This window comes from Danio rerio, chromosome 8 (genome assembly GCF_052040795.2).
Source record: "Danio rerio strain M-AB ecotype USA chromosome 8, GRCz13ab, whole genome shotgun sequence".
In the NCBI taxonomy this organism is placed as follows: Eukaryota; Metazoa; Chordata; class Actinopteri; order Cypriniformes; family Danionidae; genus Danio; species Danio rerio.
The window spans coordinates 3,817,948-3,842,500 of NC_141028.1; the positions used below are offsets into that span (position 1 = coordinate 3,817,948).

Sequence of the window (24,553 nt, forward strand, 5' to 3'; positions counted from 1 at the left end):
TATGGTATTTGATGTAGTTTCAACCTAAAATGGTGGATAATTTGCTCATAATTAGCTTTAAACGTGTGGTTAATGTTAGATTAATACATATTTTATATACATTCCCTTCATAATCTTGAATGTATGCAACCTATCAAAGACCAAACTTAAACCTGTGCTCTAAAACACGAAAACCACCAAAGCTTGAATATCATTTTCACATTCATGCTCAAGACAGACAGCCAAGGGGTTCAATAATCTACTTGTTTTTGTAACTATTGCTGGAAAACACAATCACTCATTTTATTTAAAAAAAAAAAAAAAAAAGGCTAAATACTTCATACTTCAGAACAGGGGTCTTAAACTGGATTCCTGGAGGGCCGCAGCTCTGCAGAGTTACTCCAATCCTAATCAAACTCAGCTGATGTAGCTTATCAAGGTGTTCAAGACTACTAGACACTTAACTACGCAGAGCTGCGGCCCTCCAGGAATTGAGTTTGAGACCCCTGCTTTAGAATATTTATAAACAAAATGAATGATTAGCGATCTAAAAACAGATTCATGAAATAATTCTCCACCTCCAGCCTTCAACATGAGAAAACGACAACAAGAAACAAAGCAGCACAGAAACAGATCTGGGTTGACGTTTTATTAGCATTTTAGAAAACCAGTTTGTGTGGGTAGACTCCATTAGACAGGGAGAACATGGAGCGCAGGTAACCCCTGAGCTGAGGAACCTTCTTGATCAGAGGAAGCAGCTGAGAGTCCACTGCTTTCTGGTCTGCCTTGCGCTGCTCCGTCAACTGGTACTTCTGCAAACCACAGAAACACACAACATTAGGGGGGAAAATAAAAACAACCAGTAGCCATATTTCCATCAACATTTCTATGGGTATTTTGAAAAGTCACAAAAAAAAAAAAGTGTAGATGTGCACACACAATTAAATGGCCATTAAAAAATACGTTACGTTACAGGGACTTTTTAACTGATTGGGTGCATTTAGGTGTGCTAAAAATCATTTAATGAATAAATGACAGTATGCGGAGCAAGAAGAAGTCATGCGATTGTGTTGAGTATTTTACAAAGAGTTCAGCAACAGTACTAGTTTAAGTACTAATTCTCAGAATAAACTGACTATATTCATGGCTGTTTATTTGCACAGATTCTGCATGATACCTAAACCCAACTATAACCCTAACTATTAATAAGCAGTGTGAAGTTTGGAGCAACAGGAGTTTGAGCTGAAAGTCTTAATCATTGGTTTGTCAATAGTGAGAATTGGTGCTGCACAATAAATCGTTTAAGCATCTATAATAAGTGACAGTAATAGTAATTTATTAAATATTAAATATAAAGAAATAACATTAGTATTTTAAAACAATTTCTACAATAATGACCATGTTATTTTATGCTTGATTGTTCAAGTTCTGTACCTGAATACTATTAGACCAGTGTTTCTCAACCATGTTCCCGGAGGATCACCAGCACTGCATGTTTTGGATGTCTCCTGTCACACGCATTAGTCTTTCAGTCTCTACTAATGAGCTGATCATCTAAATCAGGGGTGCTTGGTTACGGAGACATGGGAAAATGTGCAGTGCTAGTGATCCTCCAGAAACATGGTTGAGAAACACTGTATTAGACTCCAGAAAACCATATTTAACATCTTTGCTCTGTTGAATTTATATATGCTTGTAATTTAATATTCATTTTCCTTCAGCTTGGTCCCTTTATTTATCAGGGGGGGGGGGGGGGTGGGGGGGTGTCGCCAACTGTGTATTGGGTGTTTCCCAGTGCTGGGTTGCAGCTGGAAGGGCATCCGCTACATAAAACATTCGTAATTTAATATATTACATGCAAAGCACTGTATAGAACAATAATTTATCCCAATCTATATAAATTAAAGAAGCCTTACGAATAGAGCCATTCAATTCATCTGGTGACATTATTCATAATCACAACAATATATATATATATATATATATATATATATATATATATATATATGGCAGATATCTGGAGGTTATCAACTATGTTTGCTTATAATAATTGTTTAAAGCCATTAGTTACTAGTTGATCAGTTTTAAGTTATTAGTAAGTAATAAAATTATGGTAATAACTAACATTTTCGCGCTGCACTAGTGAGAATTAAAATATACATTAAAATAAATAGTGACCCATAAAAGAAGTAAATAAATGAGCTATCTGACCTCCTTCTCGGTGTCGAAGATCTCTCCCTCCTGGTGCTTGGGTTTCCTCAGCTTCTTCTTCTTGAAGTAAGAGTCGGTCAGTGTTCTGGGGATCTTCATGCCAGAGATGTCCACTTTGGTGTTTGTGGCGATGCAGAACTTCTGGTGAGCTCTACGCAGAGGGACGCGGTTGATAGCCAGAGGACCTGAGAGAGACACACCAGAGCACAATCAATTATTCAACACCGCAAAACTGCAACAAAACCCCAGCATGGCTGAATGATACTGGGGAAACTCACTGAAGGAGACTTTACCTTACTGATAAGCGAAATATACAGGCAGTATTAACAGATGATATGGAAAGCCTTCATGTAGGAACAATTATACACGAGATTCGAGTTAGAGAAAGAAACATTTACTGCAATATGAGTCTTTAACAGGTCACATTTACACTGTTACATTGAGTATGGGTGCAATATTTAAAGTCTTATATTATCATTAGTTTAAGGTTAGAGCTGTGTTTATGGAGTTAAACTGCAACAAAATCCCAGTATGGCTGCATGATACTGGAGAACAACACTGACAGGATGACTTTTCCTTTCTGACGTAGAAAGTAAACAGACATTTTTACCAGACAATTATTTTCCTCTTTTTATAGGGATTTTACAATGTAGATTGTGTTAAAGCAGCTTAACATTGACGTTCTAGTAAATTGAACCAGTGCCAGTGCAGTTTTCAGAGTTGAAGTTCAGTTCAGTGTGGTTTAATATTCAATACTGAGAGTCCAAACACTGAAGAGCATTCATTGAGCAAGAATCATCATCAATTGGAGTTCTTCACAGGGCTTTACACTGTGACTAATGCAGCATTCAGTATGGGTGTGATATTTAGTCATACACTATCGTCATTATTATTAAGGTAAGAGCAGAGTCAGAGTTAAATTATAAATTAGGATTCTCCAGAAGACATCTCAAATAAGCCAATAAGATTGTTGTCTAAATTAAGACTTTTTATTAACCTTCAAGGGCCTTAATTTTCTTAATTTATCAACTTTTAATACTTTTTAAGGCCCCGAGGACACCTTGATTGGTTTCGGTATCGGCAGGTACGCAAATAACTCCGACTCGAGGGCAAAAAAAAAACCTGATTGGGACTAGGGATGCAACGATGATAGATTTTGGTTGTACGATTATACTCTGAAGAATAATCAGTTTCACGGTGATCACAAGAAAACTGCTTATATTTGAATAGTAGTGTTTACTGCTGATCAGTAACCAAATACAGCACACAATATTAATAAAATCAAACCATAGTCCATTACTCTCTTTGGACTTAAAAATAAATTAAAGTTTGATTTAAACATGAGTGATAAATGATAGAATTAATAAAAAAACAATCGTATGTTAAAACTAATGTTAATTGAAGCTTTATATAAGCTAAGAATTTAAATTACTTATTATCTGTGTTCGTACAATCAATCATTTTAATAATCTTTAATTATTCGTCTAACGTATCTTTTGTTTACATTGCCCTGAAAGCCTCGCACAACTGACCACTACAGCGTGAGAATTTCTACCGTGTGCACCGGGAGTGTGCGAGTGCGTCAGTCCGCTTGCGAGCCGCATGTGCACCGCTCCCAATAGCGCACATCTCGATTAGATGAACTTGCGTGCGGAAAAGACGCAATATATGAACGGCTTGCTGCTATAGTAATCCAATGTGCGTGCGTATTGGCATAACTTTTAGTTGCAGTTTTGTTCCATGTGACAAACGCGGCATTGAGAAGCCTTTACAATTAACCCTAATGAATGAAAGCGTGGTTAATAGTGTACGGATGGTATACACTTTAACCTAAAGAATGACCAGTCTGTCAGATGAAGAGGAGCCGGAGTCAGAGATTCAAATAAATAAAGTTTACAGAAGATAATTTTATTTAATTGTTTATAAAAACCAAGATTATGCAGTATTTTTTACATTTGATTACTACATTACTAAATACCTGAATACATTTCAACTATTTGGAGGAAAAAAAATAATTAAATAAAAAAAAAATGCTGTTTAATTAGCATGTTTCTCTTTATTAAATTTATCAATGCTTACAGATTTATTATGCACTCCCTTACAGAATCATCCCAATCCATCTAACATTATCAATTCTTTCCAAACAGTTATACAACTCCTAGTGAAAGTGTATTCATACAGCAACATATCGCAGTAGGGCTGTGTAATTAATCAAAATTGCGATTTGAAATGTTGTGATTAGTAGTTAAAAAAAAAAAAAAAAACGCAAGAGGCTGTGATATGAAAAGTGCATTAACTTTCCCCCACCAACAGCAAATGAGTGCATGGCCTCTGTATGTGACAGTCTTACTAGCCAATTGAGAGCACACTTTTTGTTCGGCTCAATCAGAATTGCGCAACGGAACTATGCGGAACGCCCACAATAAAAACATGAAAGCATGGACGAGTGGGATGATGGCGTCTGCCATTTCAGAAGCATTAATAGATGAATTAATAGCAAGGAAAAACAGGACATCAGTAATATGGGCATATTTTGGTGTCAGTCACAAAATTTTTTTTAAGTTTAATGCTTTGATAACTTCATGTGTATTTGGCGTGCATTCACTGCTCGCGATCCAGGTATGTGCATTGTCTGTAATGACTGACGTAACGCACACAAATATAATTTGTCATTTCATTTTCATAAGACAGTAATGTAATATATATATATATATATATATATATATATATATATATATATATATATATATATATAGATGCATTAGATGCAGAATCTTAAAAGCAGTTTAACGATTTAAATGCTTCTTATAGGATATTATGTCATTCATTGCAACTATACGCATGACTTTACGACTTACTAACTACGGTTTGCTTTAAGAATGTTAACAAATTTAGTTACAAACTAGCTAGCAGTTACAAAGCCCCTAGTGTGGACTTTACCTTCCAGTTTAAAAACAGGACTTACAAACAGCTGGTGCAACCCAACCCAGAACATAACTACGCCATAACACTACTCAAAAGCAAATTAGTTTAATTTCCAACAGGTTGTTAGAGCTCTATTATTGTATTGGTAACTTAGCAACCAAAAGTAAACAGGCCAAGCATAATGCAGCCTTTACGTCAGTTTATTCAGCAAATTCCATTACTCCATTAAACCCTTTACACACACAAAACAAAACAGAGCATAATATTTTATGCAAAGCAAGCTACTTTCATTTAAAATAAGCCATTTCGGTCATCGATTTCTCGCAAAACTTAAAAATTAAAACAGCGTGATGGAAACCCAGCTATGTATATATTAAAGACAAATGCTCATATTTGCTCAATCACACTATTTCTTACTGTGGTTTTAATTTTATTTCCAAAAATCTTGCAGAAAATGACTCCTGAACACTTACCGGTGACGAGGAGGAGGCCGCTGTCTAGCTGCTTGAGGAAAACCACCCGCTGCAGGAGGAAATGCATACAAAGGGTTACTGACGTCTCTGCAATCCTCACATCAACACTTCAGGAACTCTAACATCAAGTGCATCTTATTAAGCCTATACAGCAGAAGAGTGTTGAAATGAAGAGTGTGTGTGTGTTTGTGTGTGTGTGTGGGTGGGTGAAGAGCATCTGCACAGGGCACTGAATCCAGCATGTAGGAGGATCTCCCATTGAGTTGCTGGAGAGTGCCTTTGTTTGCTACTAAATGAGAATGAAGCACCAGATTTGTGCTGGATCAGAGAATATTTATGAGCATGTTCGCACAACAACTAAGATGGGAGAGATTTTGCTCACTCGGTCGTGGAATTTTAGGGGCCTGAAAACTAAATTAATGATTTATACAACATACGATGGTTTGCATATGTGATTGTAGACTTAGTGGCATTTCCCAACATTACATAATCAAAAAACATCATGCATAATCAAAAACAATCTAAGCATATGTAAATCTGAGTGTGCCTCACGGGTGAGTGGGCTTGACAAACCACCTGCAGAAAACACACTCTTTCATCTGACACTTTTAACAGACACTTGCACTAGTTTTTGCACCAGACACTTTCTTACAATCACTCCATATCTAAAAAAACAAAAAAAAAATAAGATGAAAACAGGGTATCTGCATGGTCTTAAAAAGTCTTAAATTCTTTGTAATATCATTTTTCAGGTCTTAAATACTTTTAAAACTTTATGTGAAGCTACCTAATCGATCCAACACATTAAATCACCAACAATACAAACATCTAGAAAATTATATTCATAACTAATATTATAGCAGTCTGTTGTGCATGCGTTTAGTTTTTAAAGGTGTTTTCAGGTTATGTTGTAAAACTCTATGTACTAGGGTCTGCTTGTTTTGACATTATTTAAAATATATGGCCAAGAAATAACTAATTAGAATACATTTTATAATCGGGTAAATACTTTTTTTTGCTGGGTCATTAAAAAAAAATCTTTAGTGTTTGGCCCTAAATACTTCTGAAATTTCATTCTGCCTGGTGTTAAATTTGACAGTGAAATTTATAAATTGTGCTTTACACAGGTGAGTGGGCTTGACAAACCACCTGTAGGAACACTTCTCTATGTTATAAAAGAAACATTCCCCTTTTCTAACCCCAACAACTAATTCTAAACACAAACAGTTTTGTATAATTTGCACTTGTGTTTATTGCCTCTTGTTTAATTGCTGAATACCTCAATTTTAAGTCACTTGGGACAAAAGCGACTTCTAAATGACTAATGCCCAATCGCAATTCTACCCCTTAGCCCTTACCGCTACCCCTCGTTTTGCGCATGCCTGTGAAGGGGTAGTGGTGTCCCAATTCTCTTTAGCTCGAAGGCATAGAGCTAAGGGCAAGGGGTATACACCCCTTCAAACGAAGATTTTTGAGGACCACACTTGAAACCAAGGGCTAAGAAAGATTTGCCAAAATACACCAGCCACAGTTGAACCCGGAAGTAAGGAGATCCACAAATTAGTATTTTTCGTCATTATTACGAACAACCAACGCTAAATTAAAAACCGCTAAATTCCGCGATCTATAATCCTCAATAATAACTTCTGTACAGCAGACCCACAACATTCTGACACTCGATGACACTGGAATACCAGTCAGAAAAGTCTAGTGAGGATGAGCTGTTTACAGTGTCTGCTATAATGTGCATGTTGTTTCTGGTGTGTTTACATTGATGAATATGGCCACTGTGTAAATGTGCAGTATAGTTTTGATCTTATTGCCACATTAGATCATTATGATAACATAATATATGCCTTCAGTGATTTCCTGAAGAAAAAATTTTTCCCCAAAAAAAAAATAGCACAACTGGAATAACTAGTAGTCGTGATTGTCTAATCTCATATGAAGCAAGAGCTCACGATGACATGTGATGACATGTGCAGGTGCTGTAGTGCTGTCCCAATTCTTAGGGGTAAATTTTGAAGCCCTTCCCCTTAACCCTCGGTTGTAAAGGTCAAGGGGTACACAAATAGAATTGGGATTGGGCTTAAATGTAAATCACTTCATGATTCAATAAGAACCTTTCATTTTATTCAGTTTGATATATGGGAATGAATTAAAAAAAAACATCCGTATAAACTATTCAAAAAACCTTGAGTCTTTAGAACTTCGCATTCTACTGTTTTGTTACGGGAGGCTGGTGGTAATGTGTTTGTGGTGCATCACTCTTCACCATTTCTTCAGAAGAATGCAGTAATTATTGATAAAGATAGTATTTGTGTACCTTTCCACGGTGGCGTCCGGTCAGCATGATCAGCACTGTTCCAGGGGTGATGGTTTTGCGCAGTTTCCTGCGGTGCTGAGAGAAGGCCTTGATACCGTGACTCCGCAGCTTACGACGCACGTCTTCTGTGGGATAATAACGGGGCTGGACGGAAAAAAACAACAAGATATGAAGATCAGCGGTAATGTAAAACAGTTAAAGACAGATGACGGAATCAGGCCACTAAACATGCATGCAACTTTGATTTAAGATTTTAAAATCAATAATAATATATTATAACACGCTATTTATGAGACTGAATATGCAAATGAGCTAAACGATGCCATGCTTTTATAAGATTAAACCCTGAACTGAGACTTCTCTAAATTCAAGACATTGATTATATTATATGAAATTAATATCAATGGGAAAATAACTTGTTTGAGAAGTACTCCACCAGATTTCATTGCATTTCTCACATTTTACAGTCCAATTGAAGCATTTTACAAGTTCGGCAAATTACATTCACATCATTCATTCATTCTCTTTTCTGCTTAAGGCTGATTTATACTTCAGCGTCAAACGCCGGCGTATGCTATGGCGCTGACGCATAGCCCTTCGCTGTGGCCGTCGGCGACGTGCACCTCTCAAAAAATGTAACTACACGTCGCAATGATGCGTAGCGCAAGCTCTGTGATTGGTCGGCTTGGTGTCGCTGACGAGTCGGGGCGGGACCGAGAGCGGCGCGAATGGCACGAGCGATTGTTTATAAGTGTGGAGTCCCGTGAAGGAGCTCCGGATGGAAAGTTTTGTTTTGTGTTTACCTCATAGTTAAAGTTGTTGCACGTCCGCCGTTTCCTGCCTCAAAATGAGCGAGTTTAAGTCACTTCTACAACCAGGAAGTGCTCAGGAAACGCAAAACAGAAGCGAAGAAACTCGACACAGAGGAACATTTACACCTCACTACCGACTAGCGTTTCGGAAGTGTTAATACTGACCAACAGAGACAGCGCTCAGAAGTATAAATGCACAGCTACGCGCGTTGCATGCGCCGTGGGTTACGCCGGTCACTTGACGCAGAAGTATAAACCAGGCTTTAGTCCCTTTATTAATCCGGGGTTGCCACAGCGGAATGAACCACCAACTTATCCAGCACGTTTAATGCAGTGGATGCCCTTCCAGATGCAACCCATCTTTGGAAAACATCCATACACACTCATACACTATGGAAAATTTAGCCTACCCTATTCACCTGCACCTTATGTCTTTGGACTGTGGGGGAACACATCACATCATATAAGACACTATTTGTTTCGATTCTGTCATATTATAATATAGTAAACTAAGGAATAAAATTGGCATGTTTGCTGCAAGCAGGCCTGTCACAACCAACATATGGACTTATTGCACAACACATGGACATAACCTCTTAATCATTTTTACTGATGTAATATACCACCCATACATGAAAAACAATTCTAGCAACATTTTAGCTGATTGTGAAACACATCTGTATCTCTATTAGAAAGCGCCAGTGTCAGTATGGTTAAAAAACACTATAGTATTTACTATAGCAGGGCTCGAAATTAACTTTTTTACTTGGTAGCACCGGTGCTCCCAACTTCAAAAATTTAGGAGCACCAGAAAAAATTTAGGAGCACCAGAAAAAATTTAGGAGCACCAGAAAAAATTTAGGAGCACCCACCAAAAATGATTGAGCACCGCTGCAAATTGTATTTTAAGGGATTTATTGTATTTTAAAACAACATCAATTGGGACTAACAAAAACCAAAAAACAACTATCTAACTAATGCTGAGATGACATTGATATTTGTGTGCAATAATTCCAAAATGAATGTCTAATAATTAGGCCATAGAATATTAATGATGATAAAAAATGACAATAATAGTAACAATGAATTCCATTTCTCATTATGATACTGCCTTGAATGTGCATGAATGTAGGTTATCTGCTATAAAATGTCAGTTACTTTATGAAAAATAATTGTATAGTTTGCATCAAACAAAAATGAAGCGTTGCAGTAAGAAATATTTATTTTGTACTGCCTGTTTTTATATGCATGTCAGTTTAATAAATAATATTTCTGCTACAAAACAAACAAAAGATTATAATAAATCATTCAATTCAAGGCTGAGAGCTGCAAAACAGTCATCAGTAGCCTAACTAAATAAAAAATAATAATAATATACACCTCAAAAAAGAAGACAAAAGTAAGTAAAGTCTCACTTCTATCACTCTTTAAAAGTTTTGGTTTCAGTTTGTGTCAATTTAACTGTTCAGTCTGAGCTGATCTTCATTTTTCTGTGTTAGTGGAAAATCAGGCGAGTCAGCCGACCCAATTCATGAGCAGGTTGAACAAAATTCTTGCGATGACCACCGGCGGAATACCGCTGTTTGTTATGAGCCGCAGTTTCAGTGTAAACTTAGTAAAGGCGAGCTTCTTGGGCGATGATATGTACAGAATTAGATTTGACTTTTAGCGGACATTTGCGCTGAACATACAGTGAACGCAACACATCGAGATTCGGTCGCTTTCTCCGAAAAGCTAGTACTCGATTGATCTCAGCTGGCGGATCAATATTCACCACGTCATGATCGCTCTCATCTGCGCCTCAACTTTAGGTGGGGTTTGCAAACCTGTGTGCTTTAAGTTATCACTCTTCAGCCGTTTGCATTTCCTGTAGTCATAAAAGCTCCTTCCCTGTCATCTAACAGCGGAAAACCTTGAGTTATTGACGGCGTACATAAACCAATATAGCGGCAAGTAAGAGCGATTCAGCATGTGTTTAGAAAAAATCTAAACAGGTCGCACTACAACCATTATCTGTAGTCGCACTAATGCTCCCATATATATTATGAGGTCGCATAGATTAATTTTCAGGCGCATTTTCGACCAAAATGGTCGCAATTTCGAGCCCTGTATAGTATATTTTCAAGTGTGTTTGACAGCTCTAAATAGATCTACTAGCAGATATCAAGCCTCTGTTACTCTTAACCTTGCTCTTTAACATTTGTTATTTATATAAGATATGCATGTTCACATTGATTCCAATGCCTCATTACAATTAAATTGTAAGCTAAATATAAATAACGTGACAGGCCAAGCCGCAAGGCCCAAAACTAAATTACTGGCATTTACTCATTTATTGCTTAAGCAACAAAATATGAACGCAACATTACATTTCCAAGCACGTCATGTTAAAAAAACATCCTTCAATCCTTGAACACACTAGATTAAATTTCAAGCATTTTCTTTTCAAGGATATTCAGCAACAAGCACCCTGATTTCTTCATTTATAACTCATACTAACACAAAACATTTTAGACTGAGAACCTACAAATTTACACCATAAATTCCTTTTAATGCTAACGCCTTTGCATTCGTTCGACTTGTTCATTTGACATGCTCAAATTTCAAATAAACAAGCTACTTTCATGCTTTGGTGGTTCATAACACATGTACACTCGTGTTTATCAACAAAAAAATTCAGTCACAAAAATGCGAAGGAGATAAAACACTAACTGGACAAAACTGGTTAAAATTGCACCTTAGTATTTTAAAAGAAATATTTAAGTCAACTTAATGTACAAAGCGTGAACAAACACAAAGGTTCAGTTTTAAAATGACTGCATGACTTCATGCATTGCAAAACATTCAGAACACTTCAGGATCTGCTCATGACATCTTTTGCTCACCATTTTGCGCAGTTTGACAACACGAGTGCCTCCATTTTTGTCTCCGCCGACAGTCTTGATGGCCGTGGTGGGATTCTTTGACTTCTGCTTCACCTTCTTCTCCTTGATTTTCTTTTCCACCTGAAACACCAAAAAAAGAGATCTTTAAAAAAAAAAAAACACTGATTTGGAGTGACACTTCAATATGCTGATCATGAAAATAAAAACCCACCTTCGTCACTGGAGCTTTAGTCTTCCTCTTGTACATGGCCCGGCGAGCGAACATGGCGGAGCGGGAATAGCGGCCGATGCCCCTGACCAGCTCAGGGTTACGGCTGCCATGCTTACGGGCAACCTTCTTCTTATCGCCCTCAGCCATCTGAGCACATTAAAATGTCATTAAAATGTGCAAATGTAGAAAAACAATACAGACGATGCTTAAAGTGCATTGAGATAAGCACTACATTAAAGGGACAGCTCACAGAAAAATGCTAATTCTGTGATCAATTCATTCTCTACTAGTTCTTAACCTGTTTAAATAGATTTTAAAGGAAGTAAAAATGCCATTTACCTAAAAACGTATTTTTGTTCTAACAATAAAAAGTCAAACTAGAGGTCAAGTTGGCTTTATATTAGCACTTTCTGTATTCAATAAAATAGCAAAACAGAACTTAAAAAAGGCTTACGCTGATTAATTATCATTAGGTACAGTTATAAACAACATATTAGTAATATAGAGGTAAAGATGGTTTTATATTCACACATTCAGACTTTCCCCTTAATAACAATTTCATAAAAGTATTATTTGCAAACTCTAAATAGTAAAATCATATTAGCAGCCAATGACTATCAAAGTATAACACTGTTCGCAGTCAAAGTGTTAATGTTGTTAAGAAGTCATACTTGCAGGCTAATTCCGATCTAATATTTAAAGTAACATGGTAAACAAGAGACTTCTAAATGAACGAATATAAAACCAACTTTACCTCTATATTAATATTTAAGTATTTTAATAAAAAATAAATACTTTTTTAAATAAATAGCTGCCAAACAGAAGGTCTCCATATTGTAAACGCTGGATATTTTATCTGAAATTGCACGCAAGTGTGACTTTAAAGCCACATAAGCACCATTTAATTGACTGAACATTGCTGTAATTTGACTGGCTACTAATTTGATTTCTCTAATATAGAATTTGCAAAGAAAACTCATCTGAAAATACATGAAGTCTGAACTTGTTAGTATAAATCCAACTTTACTCCAATAGAATTGCTATTTTCTTCCAACATTACTCCACAATTATCTTATTTACCGTACAACAGTCGAAATTCATTGCAGTTTAGACACATTTGAAGTAATTTGTTAATTTTTGTGTGAACTATCCCTTAAATACCCGAACTGACATGTACAAATTTAGCAATTTGACCAAAGCCATTCATTAATATTCGAGTTGAGATCCTAAAATACACAACTAATATAAAGCATAGTTAAACGGTTGAACACAGAAACTGTTGACAATATAAAACTAATCAAATTCAATACACAATCTAAACTATATTTCTATACTATATATAAACAGTAGCTGCATACAGCACGTTAACTCAACGTGACCCAATGTAGCATTGCTAACATGCTAACGGAACATATAGTTGCACACTCAAGACTAACAATCGTCATAATAACGTTTATTTAACATTAAGTTCTCATGACAAGCTGTCGCGTATGATTTAACGGTGTTTAATGTAAATATAAGCCCTGAAAATGCCGTTAGCGTTCATATAAACCCGGTTGTCAGGCCTCCGCGGCGAACACTCATAATGTACGCTAAAACACGCAACACGTCCACTAATATTCACAGATATTAGCGCTATGAGTATTTTAAAGCATTTAAATACGATATAGATTGACATACAACGCGATGATGAGTGAGATTAATGCAGATTGTGTGTGGAGAAAACAGACATGGAAGCCACATTTACCTTCAACTAGAAAAAAAGACCGACATCCGGGCATTTGACGTATATATAGTCGTGACGTGTTACGCTCGGGGTTCTTCTTCCGGCATGTTTTGCTCTTAAAGAAACACGCGCTTTTACTGCCGCGCATGTTGAGTAATGGCTGCCGCTCATCGGACGAGTTTTGTAAATGTGAAGATAAATAAAGCGATCATTTTATTCCCACAATAATATTAAATAAATAATATTTAATGTAAAAGGTGTAGAGAAATAAAAATGTGTACCAAATTTGTTGAAATTTTGTGTAGTTTGTATTTTCTTTTTCTAATGTTTCGCATGAATTTAATGTTTTATCTTTCTATTTCTGAAGATGTTCAGTGATTAAAATATAATTTTAACAAATATATCCGTTTAACAAATCTTTTTTTAATGCACCAAAATATATGACAAAATTGATAAAAATACTTATTTTCAAAATGGGGTGCACTCATTTATGCTGACCACTGTGTATGTATATCGACAAGTTACATTCAGGATGCACGCGCAGCGAGGTTGCAGAAAAAAACGGGAGCGCTAGCATTTACAGCAAGGAAATGATGCGGTACAGAGTTTGTTGTTGCATTAGAGATTTTACATTGATTACAAATTATTTATATTAATTATATAATTCTTTCATCGTATTATAACAGCTTGTCACCCAGTAATAAGCACAGTTATTCAGCAAAATTAACGTTAAAGTGAGCGGCGTTCATCTGACAGGTCCATTTGCAATAGCACCCTCCCAATGGATATTGGATAAGACGAAATGGCCGAACATCCAGCCTGAAATATACACCTCATTGAAACTCCCCTCCCAAGTGATATACCAAGAGAGAAGTTAAAGGTCTACAAGTCTTTGGATGCCTACAATTTTGTTCTGTGTAGTCATGTGCAAGAAATAACCCTAGTAGCAAAAAATTCTGGCCCAATTTTGGCACCGCTGGCATTCATCCGGCACTGGCATAAAGCATGTGGGCCAAACATGGCCCTGGTTTTACAGAGGTGGCATCGTCTTTAAGGTGGCACACAATACTTGGGCCAGATGTAAAATGTAGTATCTTGCCCAGATGTCAATAATTTATACTTGGGTCATGTAAGTTTGGCCTATCTTGACCCACATTTAAAATACATTTTTACCCTAGTAGCAAAGAATTCTGGCCCAGATTTGGCATAAAGCTGGCACAGCAGGCATTTATCCGGCACTGGCATACAGCATGTGGGCCAAACATGGCCTGGGTTTGGCAGAGATGGCACCGTCTTTAAGGGGGCAAACAAGATTTAGACCAGATGTGAAACGTAGTATTTGGCCCAGATTAAAAAAATTGATATGTAGGCCATGTGAGTTTGGCCAGTCTTGACCCACATTTAAAATACATTAAAATAATTTTTGAGTAAAGAAAAAAATTCTACCAATCAGGTCACTTTGAGAAAAAGCGTGCCCATAGTGTGCCTAAAGCGCATCACTCCATGGGTTTATCAATTTCATTGCTATCGTGACACACCAACCTATCTGGCCCAGTTCAGGCCCAGTTATGAGTTATTCACTTGGCTGAGACTTGGCCCAGATATGGTCCGTGTTTGGCCCTTGTCTGGAAGCCAGATTTGGTCCAGTCGTGTACCGTAATTCACAGCGGCATGTGGGCCAAGCAAAACCTGATTGTGTGGGCCAGAGAAATTTTGCTATATGGGTTTTATTTTCAAATAAAGAAAAAATTATACCAATCAGGTCGCTTCGAGAAAAAGCACGCCCATAGCACTCATAAAGCACAACGGTTCATGGGTTTTTCCAATTTCATTGCAGTTGTGACACACGAACAAATCTGGCCCGGTTCAGGCTCAGTTATGGGTTTTTAACTTGGCTGAGACTTGACTTGAGTATGGCAGGGTATGTGAACACTTTCAGGTATCATTCTAAGCATTCAGTGTCCGCAGTTTAATTCACCATATTTAACTTGACACACACACACACACTCAGCTGTCAATCTGTCAATGTTTACATGTTTCTGGTATGAATTAGCATGTTTCTAGCATGTTGCTATCATGGTTTTAATATGGATTAGCATGTTACATTATTTTTTGCACGAATTAACATTATATTAGCATATTAATAGCATGAATTAACGTGTTGCTGTCATGGTTCTAGTATGGATTACCATGTTAAAATTATATTTGCATTAATTAGCATGTAACTAACATGGTTCTAATATCAATTAGCATCTTTTAGTGTCAATTAGCATGTTAACATAACTTTTGCATGAATTAACATTTTACTATCATATTTCTAGTATGTATTAGCATGTTCCTATCATGATTTTAGCAGTAATTAACATGTTACTACGATGTTTTTAGTATAAATTATTTGTCATCATGTTTCTAGTATGAATTAGCATGTTGCTAGGATGTTTCTAGCATGAATTATCATTTGATATCACGTTTCTGCTATGAATTAGCATGTTAGTATATTTCCCCCATGAATTAGCATGTTATTAACATGTTCCTGGTGTGAATTAGCATGTTAACATAATTTGTGCATGAATTAACAATATACTAGCTTGTTTTTAGCATGAAGCTATCATGGTTCAACCATCGATTAGCACGTTAACATTATTTTTGCATTAATTAGCATGTTTCTAACATGAATTAGCATGTTTTAGTGTCAGTTAACATGTTAACATAATTTTTGCATAGTTTTTGCTGAAATCATTGCTGCAATCAAAAACGAGTGATGTGTATTATTCAGCATAGCGTGAACTTACCTGATATACCATGCATTTTTAATCAGGTCCTCACTCCATTCAGCTCTTATGATGGCTGTTAGCCAAAAAAGTCTGCGGTTGGCATTAAAAGCAGTGTGGTGTACGGTAAAAGCTTTCTATTTTTGGACTCGGATACTTATTTGGACACATATCTACTCTTCTACAAAAAATAAATAATAAAAATAAACTTGAATTAACTTAAAGAGTAGATTGATTTGGAATAAGAACCCTAAATGTTTAAAGAATAGTCACAGCAATATCACTCTGCAGCCCAAGAGCAGTTACTCACTCAAGCTAAGCAGGGCTCAGCTTGGTCAGTACCTGGGATGGGAGACAATGAATAACTAGGTTGCTGTCGGAAGTGGTATTAGTGAGGCCAGCAGGAGGCGCTCAACCTGAGATCTGTGTGAGTCCTAATGCCCCAGTATAGTAAAGGGGACCCTTCGGTCAGTGAGCACTGTCTTTCAGAATCTCTGTGGTCATTAAACATCCATGGCACTTCTTGTAAAGAGTAAGGGTGTAACTCTGATGTCCTGGCCAAATTCCCTCCATCATGGCCTCCCAATCATCCCCATCCACTGAATTGGCTCTATCACTGTCTCTCCACTCCACCTATAGCTGACGTGTGGTGAGCGCACTGGCGCTGTTCGAGTTTTTGCTGCCGTTGCATCATCAAAGTGGATGCTGCACACGGGTGGTGGTGTGGAGAGACCCCCCTCTCATGATTGTGAAGCGCTTTGGGTGTATGGTGCTATATAAATACACATTACATAGTAGTTCCAGTATGTATAAATCTACTAATATATAAATAAATCTGCAAAGCAAAAGAGAATAAAAGGTCTTTTCAAAGCATAGCAGCATACAGCTGATTCTTTATTGTCAACAACAGTCAAATGAGTGAATTCAACATTATTTTGGTCAACATTTTATACAAAAACATCAACACGGCACAATCAGAAGCTTCAGTGACATTGTTATTCTGCAGATGTTGACCCAGCACAATATGTCTGATTATATTGGCACAGATGTAAAACTACAGTAAGGCACTGTAACTCTAACCAAACATCCTAAATCTGCTCAGAAATCACTGCTTTAAGTGAATAAAGTCAATTGCATGGCTCATTACAACAATAAGGTTACATTAGTCCATGTATTTATGATCATTAACTAATAATGCACAGTACTGTGCAGCATTTACTAATCATAGTTCAACATGATGCATTATTAATCCAAAGTTGTGGTGGATAATATTAGTTATGCACTCTGAGTTAACTGTGAGTGACTAAACACTTTAATAAATGTATTGTCCACTGTTTGTTCATGTTAGTAAATACATTAACTAATAGAACCCTATTGTAAAGTGTTCCCGGATAAGCAAAACTGCATGTGGGTGGATGGACAGCTTGACATGTTTAGGGACGGTTTTGATGTTCGACTTGATTTGTTTGCAATAACCTGTCTTTGTTGTGCTTATTTAATGTTTTCCAGGATGACAGCGATTCCTTGACCTCCACCGATGCAGGCGGAGCCGACCGCATATTTTCCACCGCGTCTCCTGTGAACGGATTTAAACACGTCACATGACACCAGTGTATTGACACCAGATTACGCATCCTATAAATACATCAACACAATTCTGCATTCAAGACTCATCATAGATCTGTATTATTGAGGAAAACACAGCAATCAGGTTAATTTATTGATAAGGAAATTGCAGGATTTTAGGAAACAAATGAAATACTCAACTGAATAACTGCAATGACTATAATAAAATAATATAAAACATAAATGATTTCTGCAAACCATTTTAATACACACAAAGCAACACATTTCCAATGTAAAACATAAGCAATCAATTAGAATGTATCTGTGTCAGTTTGCAATAAGATAAGGCTGTGATTTATCTATCTGGAACTGATTTAAAAGTGACTGATACATATATACACTCACGCACGCACGCACGCACGCACACACATATATATATATATACACACACATATATATATATATATATATATATATATATATATATATATATATATATATATATATATATATATATATATATATATATATATATATATATATATATATACATACATATATTTATATGAAAATATGATTGGCAGAATCGTAGAAATGCTGGATTAAGATCGTCTAAGGGGTCGAATCGAGATCGCCATCTTTTAACGATTATTTGTGCAGCTCTATCTATCTATCTATCCATCCATCCATCCATCTATCTATCTATCCATCCATCCATCCATCTATCTATCTATCTATCCATCCATCCATCTATCTATCTTACTCTATCCATCTTACTCTATCTATCCTACTCTATCTATCTATCTATCTATCTATCTATCTATCTATCTATCTATCTATCTATCTATCTATCTATCTATCTATCTATCTATCTATCTATCCTACTCTATCTATCTATCTATCTATCTATCTATCTATCTATCTATCTATCTATCTATCTATCTATCTATCTATCTATCTATCTATCTATCTATCTATCTATCTATCTATCCATACATCCCTCTATCCATCCATCTATCTATCTATTTTAGACCTAAAATATATTTGTTTAAGACGGTTTACCTGAGCTCATGGACGAGGTGTGCAGTGATTCTGGTCCCCGAGGCCCCGAGCGGATGCCCGATAGCGATGGCTCCTCCATTAACATTGGTTTTCTCTGGATCCAAACCTAAAGATTTGGCCACTGAGAGATACTGAGGAGCAAACGCTTCATTCACCTGACAAACAAACACAAAAAAACACTGATTAACCATCCTGGAAATAAAGACACACAAATGAAGAAAAACTAATTACATAACTTGATGACTTTAAAGTTCAAAGTGGGTTTTCACCCATATTATAATTTTTTTTTATATTGTACTATCATTCATTCATTCATTCATTCATTCATTTTCCTTCAGCTTAATCTCTACTACAGTGGTTGCCACAGTGGAATGAACCGCCAACTATTCCAGCAAATGTTTTATTGCGCAACATGTGCCCTTCCAACTACAACCTAGTTCTGGGAAACACCCATACACACTCATTCAAACACACCCATGCACTATAGCGCATGTGTTTGGACTGTGGGGGAAACCAGAGCACCCGGTGGAAACCCATGCCAACACGGAGAGAACATGCAAACTCCACACAGAAACGCCAACTGGCCCAGCCGGGACTCAAACCAGCAACCTTCTTGATGTGAGGTGACAGTGCTAACCACTGAGCCACCAATCAGTTTCTTATAGTCCACTACACTGTAAAAAGCAATTAGTTACTGATTATAATGAGGAGGTACCTCCACCAGGTCCATGTCTTTGATTGAGAGTCCAGCCTTCTTCAGGGCTTCTGTGATGGCAGGTACAGGCCCTACAGGTTGTATTTAAAACATATTCAGTCAGAAATCAGTTTATACGTTTATCCTTATAGACTTTTCTATGGTGGACGAGACAGCTTGATGCACTGCAGCTTCAGAAAACACATGCAAATAGAAAACTCACTACAAATCCTCACAACACATATTTTCATCTGAAGAAAGAGCAGACTGAAGTTAGCATGGTTGTATTTGTATTATGTTATCATTTACATTATCATCAGCCTACTACACAGGCCTGAATATATATATTTTAAACATTATTCTTATCGAACATTAACATTAACATTTAATAAAGCCTTGCCATTTTTTTGTCATTATCCTTGAAATTATATTTAGTTGAGAATATTAAAAGGATCTATCCATCTTGTATAATAACGTCACACAATTAATCGTCAGTGTCGCATATCTTCAAAACACAAACAAATAGAAAAACACACCGCAAATCCTCACAACACGTGCAAAAGTTGACTGAAGTTAGCAAGTTGTATTTGTATTATGATATCACTTATATCATCACAAGCCTACTAAAAAGGCCTGAGTATTTATCTAAATATTATTCTTATCTGAAATTTATTTCGACATTAAATAAATTGTCTTTATATTTTAAAATATATTAAGTAGAGGTGTGAACCTACACTAGTCTCACGGTTCGGTTACGATTATCATGCCATCGATTCGATATTTCGGTGCATCACGGTGCATTGACGATGCTTTCCATACACAGTTTTATATTTTCTTCACAGCAGCAGTTCTTGTATTAAAATGTATGAATATATTTATATATTATTTGTAATACAATTTTGTCGTTTAATACAAACAGTTAGATATATAAACTGTAACGTTAAACAAAACGAGCATTAAGCAAATAATAAAAACAAATATAAATATCCAGCTCAATTTCTGATCCTTGTCTAGTTCTCTTACACCTCTTTGATTGGTCACACCCTCAACAAAAACGGTTGCGATTGGCTCTTGCGCGCTGCGCTCTTCAGATAAGTGACACTGATAAGCGGCAGCGGCGATCTCACAGCTGATGCATGATAGACACGGTGGAGAAAACTCTGCAGACACGCGCTCGTTTCTGTATCCAAACGTAATGCTGTAAAACAGCCGAGAGGAGAAGAAAAGCCACCCCAGCAGGTCAAATAGGCCACTGTGTGTGAGTGTGTGTGAGAAAGAGAGAGACAGAGACAGAGACAGAGCGAGAGCGAAAGCGAGAGCGAGAGAAAGAGAGAAATGGAGTAGGCTACTTTCATTCTCTCGATCTCAGTGAAATAGGGGCTATTGTTGTATATGTCAGTGAAAGACTGATCCAGTAAACTCACACAGTGAAATTGTGCACAGTTTATGATTTTTTAGTAGTTAGAGCGCTGTAAATACTCGCGATCGCCTCCCTCGCGACAGAGCGCATATGAGGTAAATGACATCAGTAATAACCGGTTATGATTATTACTGAACCGATACCGAATTGTCCGCGTCTGCATCGCGATGCACCGAAGAAACGATTCATTTTGACACCTCTAATATTTAGTTGAGAATATTAGGATAAATTAGGTATATTGTATAATACCGTTTTACAATTAATCGTCAGTTTATTCAGGCTAATAATATGCAAACGAGATAGAAATCACGTAATCAAGGTGCTAAATAAACAAAAAAGATCATCAGCAACTTCACTGAGCAATAATCACTGCACAACAAGCAATTCTCAGCCGGCTCAGTCACTATTTTCACTTCATCCGCTTGAAAAACTCATGTTTTAGTCTGTGTTATTTACATGTGATTTGCAGTGAGTTTTCTATGCGTGTTTGAGAATTTGCCACATGTGTGCTGCCAAACCGATGCATGCGTTTTCTTAATTTCTGATGTTTTTTCTATTTGCATGTGTTTTGTTAAGTTGCAGTGCGTTAAGCTCTCTCGGCCACCGTACTTTTCTCATTAAGTGCGACAGAAGGGTTGTATAATACTCACCAATTCCCATGATGCTGGGATCACAACCTGAGGTGTGATAGGACACGATTCTAGCCAATGGGGTGAGTTTGTGAGCCTTCACTGCATCCTCACTGGCTATAATCACGGCAGCGGCTCCATCAGACACGCCCTGTGGGAGGAGCCAAAAACATTTTTAAAATATGCACAAAAAAAATCGAAAATCCAAAGTCATTTAATTTTTAAAACACCCACACACACATTTTGTAGAATATAAACATTCTTGCAACTCCTCAACTGAATGTAAACTAATAATTTTTATTTTCCCAAAGATCATTTGCAACCCTTTTTGTATAAATTAACAAAACAAATTGTCTGTATAAAATATTGTTTTCAGTTTTAGACAACATAAAATTAATGTTTTAATAACCCTGATTTTAAGTCATAACAACTGGAAGTATAGACTATTCTGACCCATTGTTTTTTTTAAATTTGGAAGAAATTATATCAGACTTTTATAGTATTTATAATATTTTACTTAAACCCAAAACCAATAAATATAACTCAGTAAATTAATAAATTAAATGACAAACAAAAAGAAAAAAATAAATAGCATTAAAACAAATAATAAAATAAAAACACACAATTAAAAAAAAACATTTAAAAAAATTATTAAAGTACAATAATTAAATAATTTTAAATAATTTTAATAAAAAATAAACAATAAAAAAGATTAAATTACATTAAAATAAAGTAAAACAAAGGATTTAAAAATAAAAATAATAAAATAAATAATTTTAATGAATTAAATGACAAACAAAGAGCAAAAATTAAAGAATACAAAAAATGAAAACAAATAATAAAATAAAAACACACATTAAATAAAAAAAGTAAAATATATCAATGTATAATAATAAAATAATTATAAACAATTAAAAATATAATAACAAAAATAAATAAGATTGAATTACATTCAAATAAAGTAAAACAAAAGGATAAAAAAATAAATAAAATAAAAATAATAAAAATAAATGGATGAAATGAAATAAAATTAAATAAAGGAACAAATGATTGATGATAAAAGATGAAAAAATCTTATAATTAATTAAAAACAAAATAAACAAATAAAAATAAATAAATACAATAAAATAAATGTAATTTAAAAGTGCAGCCATTTTAGAGCTGTTTTACTGACCGAAGCATTGGCAGCAGTGACGGTTCCCCCTTTCTTGAAGACAGTGGGCAGTTTTGCCATCTGCTCCAGGGTGGTCTGTGGACGAGGGTGTTCATCAAACGTCATGGACACTTTCCCCTTCTTGGCTTTGACTTCAATGGGTGCGATCTCAGCGTTGAAATATCCAGCCTCGTGAGCTGCAGCAGAGACAGAAGTGTGAGTATGAGTGTATGTGAACAGATAACATCCACAAAACATTTTCTCTCACCACAAAGAGTTCTCCATTTACTTTTTCAACATTTAATTTATTTTAAAGGTTCCACGAAGTGCTTTGAAATGTGGACTTTTTGTTTATGTCTGACGTAATCTAAACTGAAACATGAAGAGAGGGTGCGACTAAGCAGCTCCTCTCTTTTTTAATAAACAGCCAATAGCATTTGGTTTTCTCACAGCTCTGCCAGTGAGAGTGGTTAAGCTCAAGCGAATTAAATGAAAAGCAAATGAAAAAGGGGCGGGGCATGTCAGACAAAAGAGAGCATTTGATTGGTCAGAAAATTGGATGAGAAACTATAGCATGAGGTGATGTAAAAAAAACAAAAACAATGATGCATATAGGCGGAAGTGACAAGCTTTGGATTTTATATTAGTTTTATATTTACTTAATGTAAATTGTCACTATTTTGGATCACACTAGATTATAGATATCCTTAACAGACTGAAACTAACATCTAAAAAACTTTATTGTAATTTCACTGGGACTTTAACAATGGGCAGGTAGTTAATAGCATGAGTTATGACCTAAACTGAAGTGCTAGTTATATTAATGCAGAATTATCCAGGATATGTGGTGTATATCTTGCGCTGACCTGCTTTCCAGCGCTGCTGCGTCTGATGCGAGTACTGGTCACACTCCTCACGGCTGATCTGGTATTTCTCTGCCAGGTTTTCTGCTGTGATGCCCATGGGCAGCTTTATGTTCAGATCTGTCAGTCCGGCCCACAGCGTGTCTTCCAGCTGATTCACACACAGACAACAATTGATAATGAGTATGTGATTATAAACGGTGTGAATTATACATTGACGATCAGGGGGGTCAACTTTTTCTGTAATATTCTTGTGTGCAATACATGCTTCAGTGAGTTAAACTAAATGACATTTTATCAATGCAACATATTTAATTTCTCAGCGTTTTGTCGGATAGTTTGTGTATTCTGACGTATACAATATCCTGTGATTAGCCATTTTTAGAGGTTACTGTAGGTCAATCTATACAAACAATGCATCTAATTTTACTTTACTTTTAGGCTCTATGTAACACTTATTTTACAAGAAAAGTGTTTTGTAAACACTTGCCATGTCAATCGGCTTATATTTATTGACGCAATTATGCATTCACAATGGTATAATCCATTATAGGGGTGGTCAATTGTATCGTTCAATTATCTATTATTTAATTAGTAATATTAGTATTTAAGATGCAGATTAGCGCAAACTATTTCATAATATTTAGAGCAGGGATTCTCAACCGGTGGGCCACGGCCCTCTTAGTGGGCCTCAGCATTCCTGCAGGTGGGCCGCGAGATAGCTTAAAATTTACTCAATTATTGTACTAATATATTGTAAGAGGCTAAATTATCATATGCATTTGTTTATATGACAAATAATGCTTTTTGACTCAAGAAGGTCTATACTGACTACAAAGGCAGATAC

At 36.1% G+C, this 24,553-nt stretch overlaps 2 protein-coding genes across 5 annotated transcripts in view; both read right to left on the minus strand.

The window, feature by feature from the left end:
- Positions 1-607: 607 nt before the first annotated feature.
- Positions 608-13,621, minus strand: rpl6 (ribosomal protein L6). Of its 2 annotated transcripts, none has more exon segments than NM_001328586.1 (7): positions 608-791; positions 2,191-2,375; positions 5,589-5,637; positions 7,915-8,058; positions 11,612-11,731; positions 11,823-11,969; positions 13,570-13,621. In NM_001328586.1, coding segments are annotated over 6 exon segments (798 nt in total). In that variant the 5' UTR covers positions 13,570-13,621; the 3' UTR covers positions 608-638.
- Positions 13,622-17,181: 3,560 nt separating this feature from the next.
- The window catches only part of acaa2 (acetyl-CoA acyltransferase 2), a 21,523-nt gene continuing 14,151 nt past the window's right edge, over positions 17,182-24,553 (minus strand). For all 3 annotated transcript variants that reach the window (XM_087263048.1, NM_213052.1, XM_087263049.1), the window contains 6 exon segments: positions 23,710-23,857; positions 22,865-23,040; positions 21,712-21,841; positions 19,663-19,733; positions 18,948-19,102; positions 17,182-17,895 (listed from right to left, as the gene is read on the minus strand). In XM_087263048.1, coding sequence (XP_087119174.1) covers positions 17,811-17,895; positions 18,948-19,102; positions 19,663-19,733; positions 21,712-21,841; positions 22,865-23,040; positions 23,710-23,857 — 765 coding nt within the window. In that variant the 3' untranslated portion in view covers positions 17,182-17,810.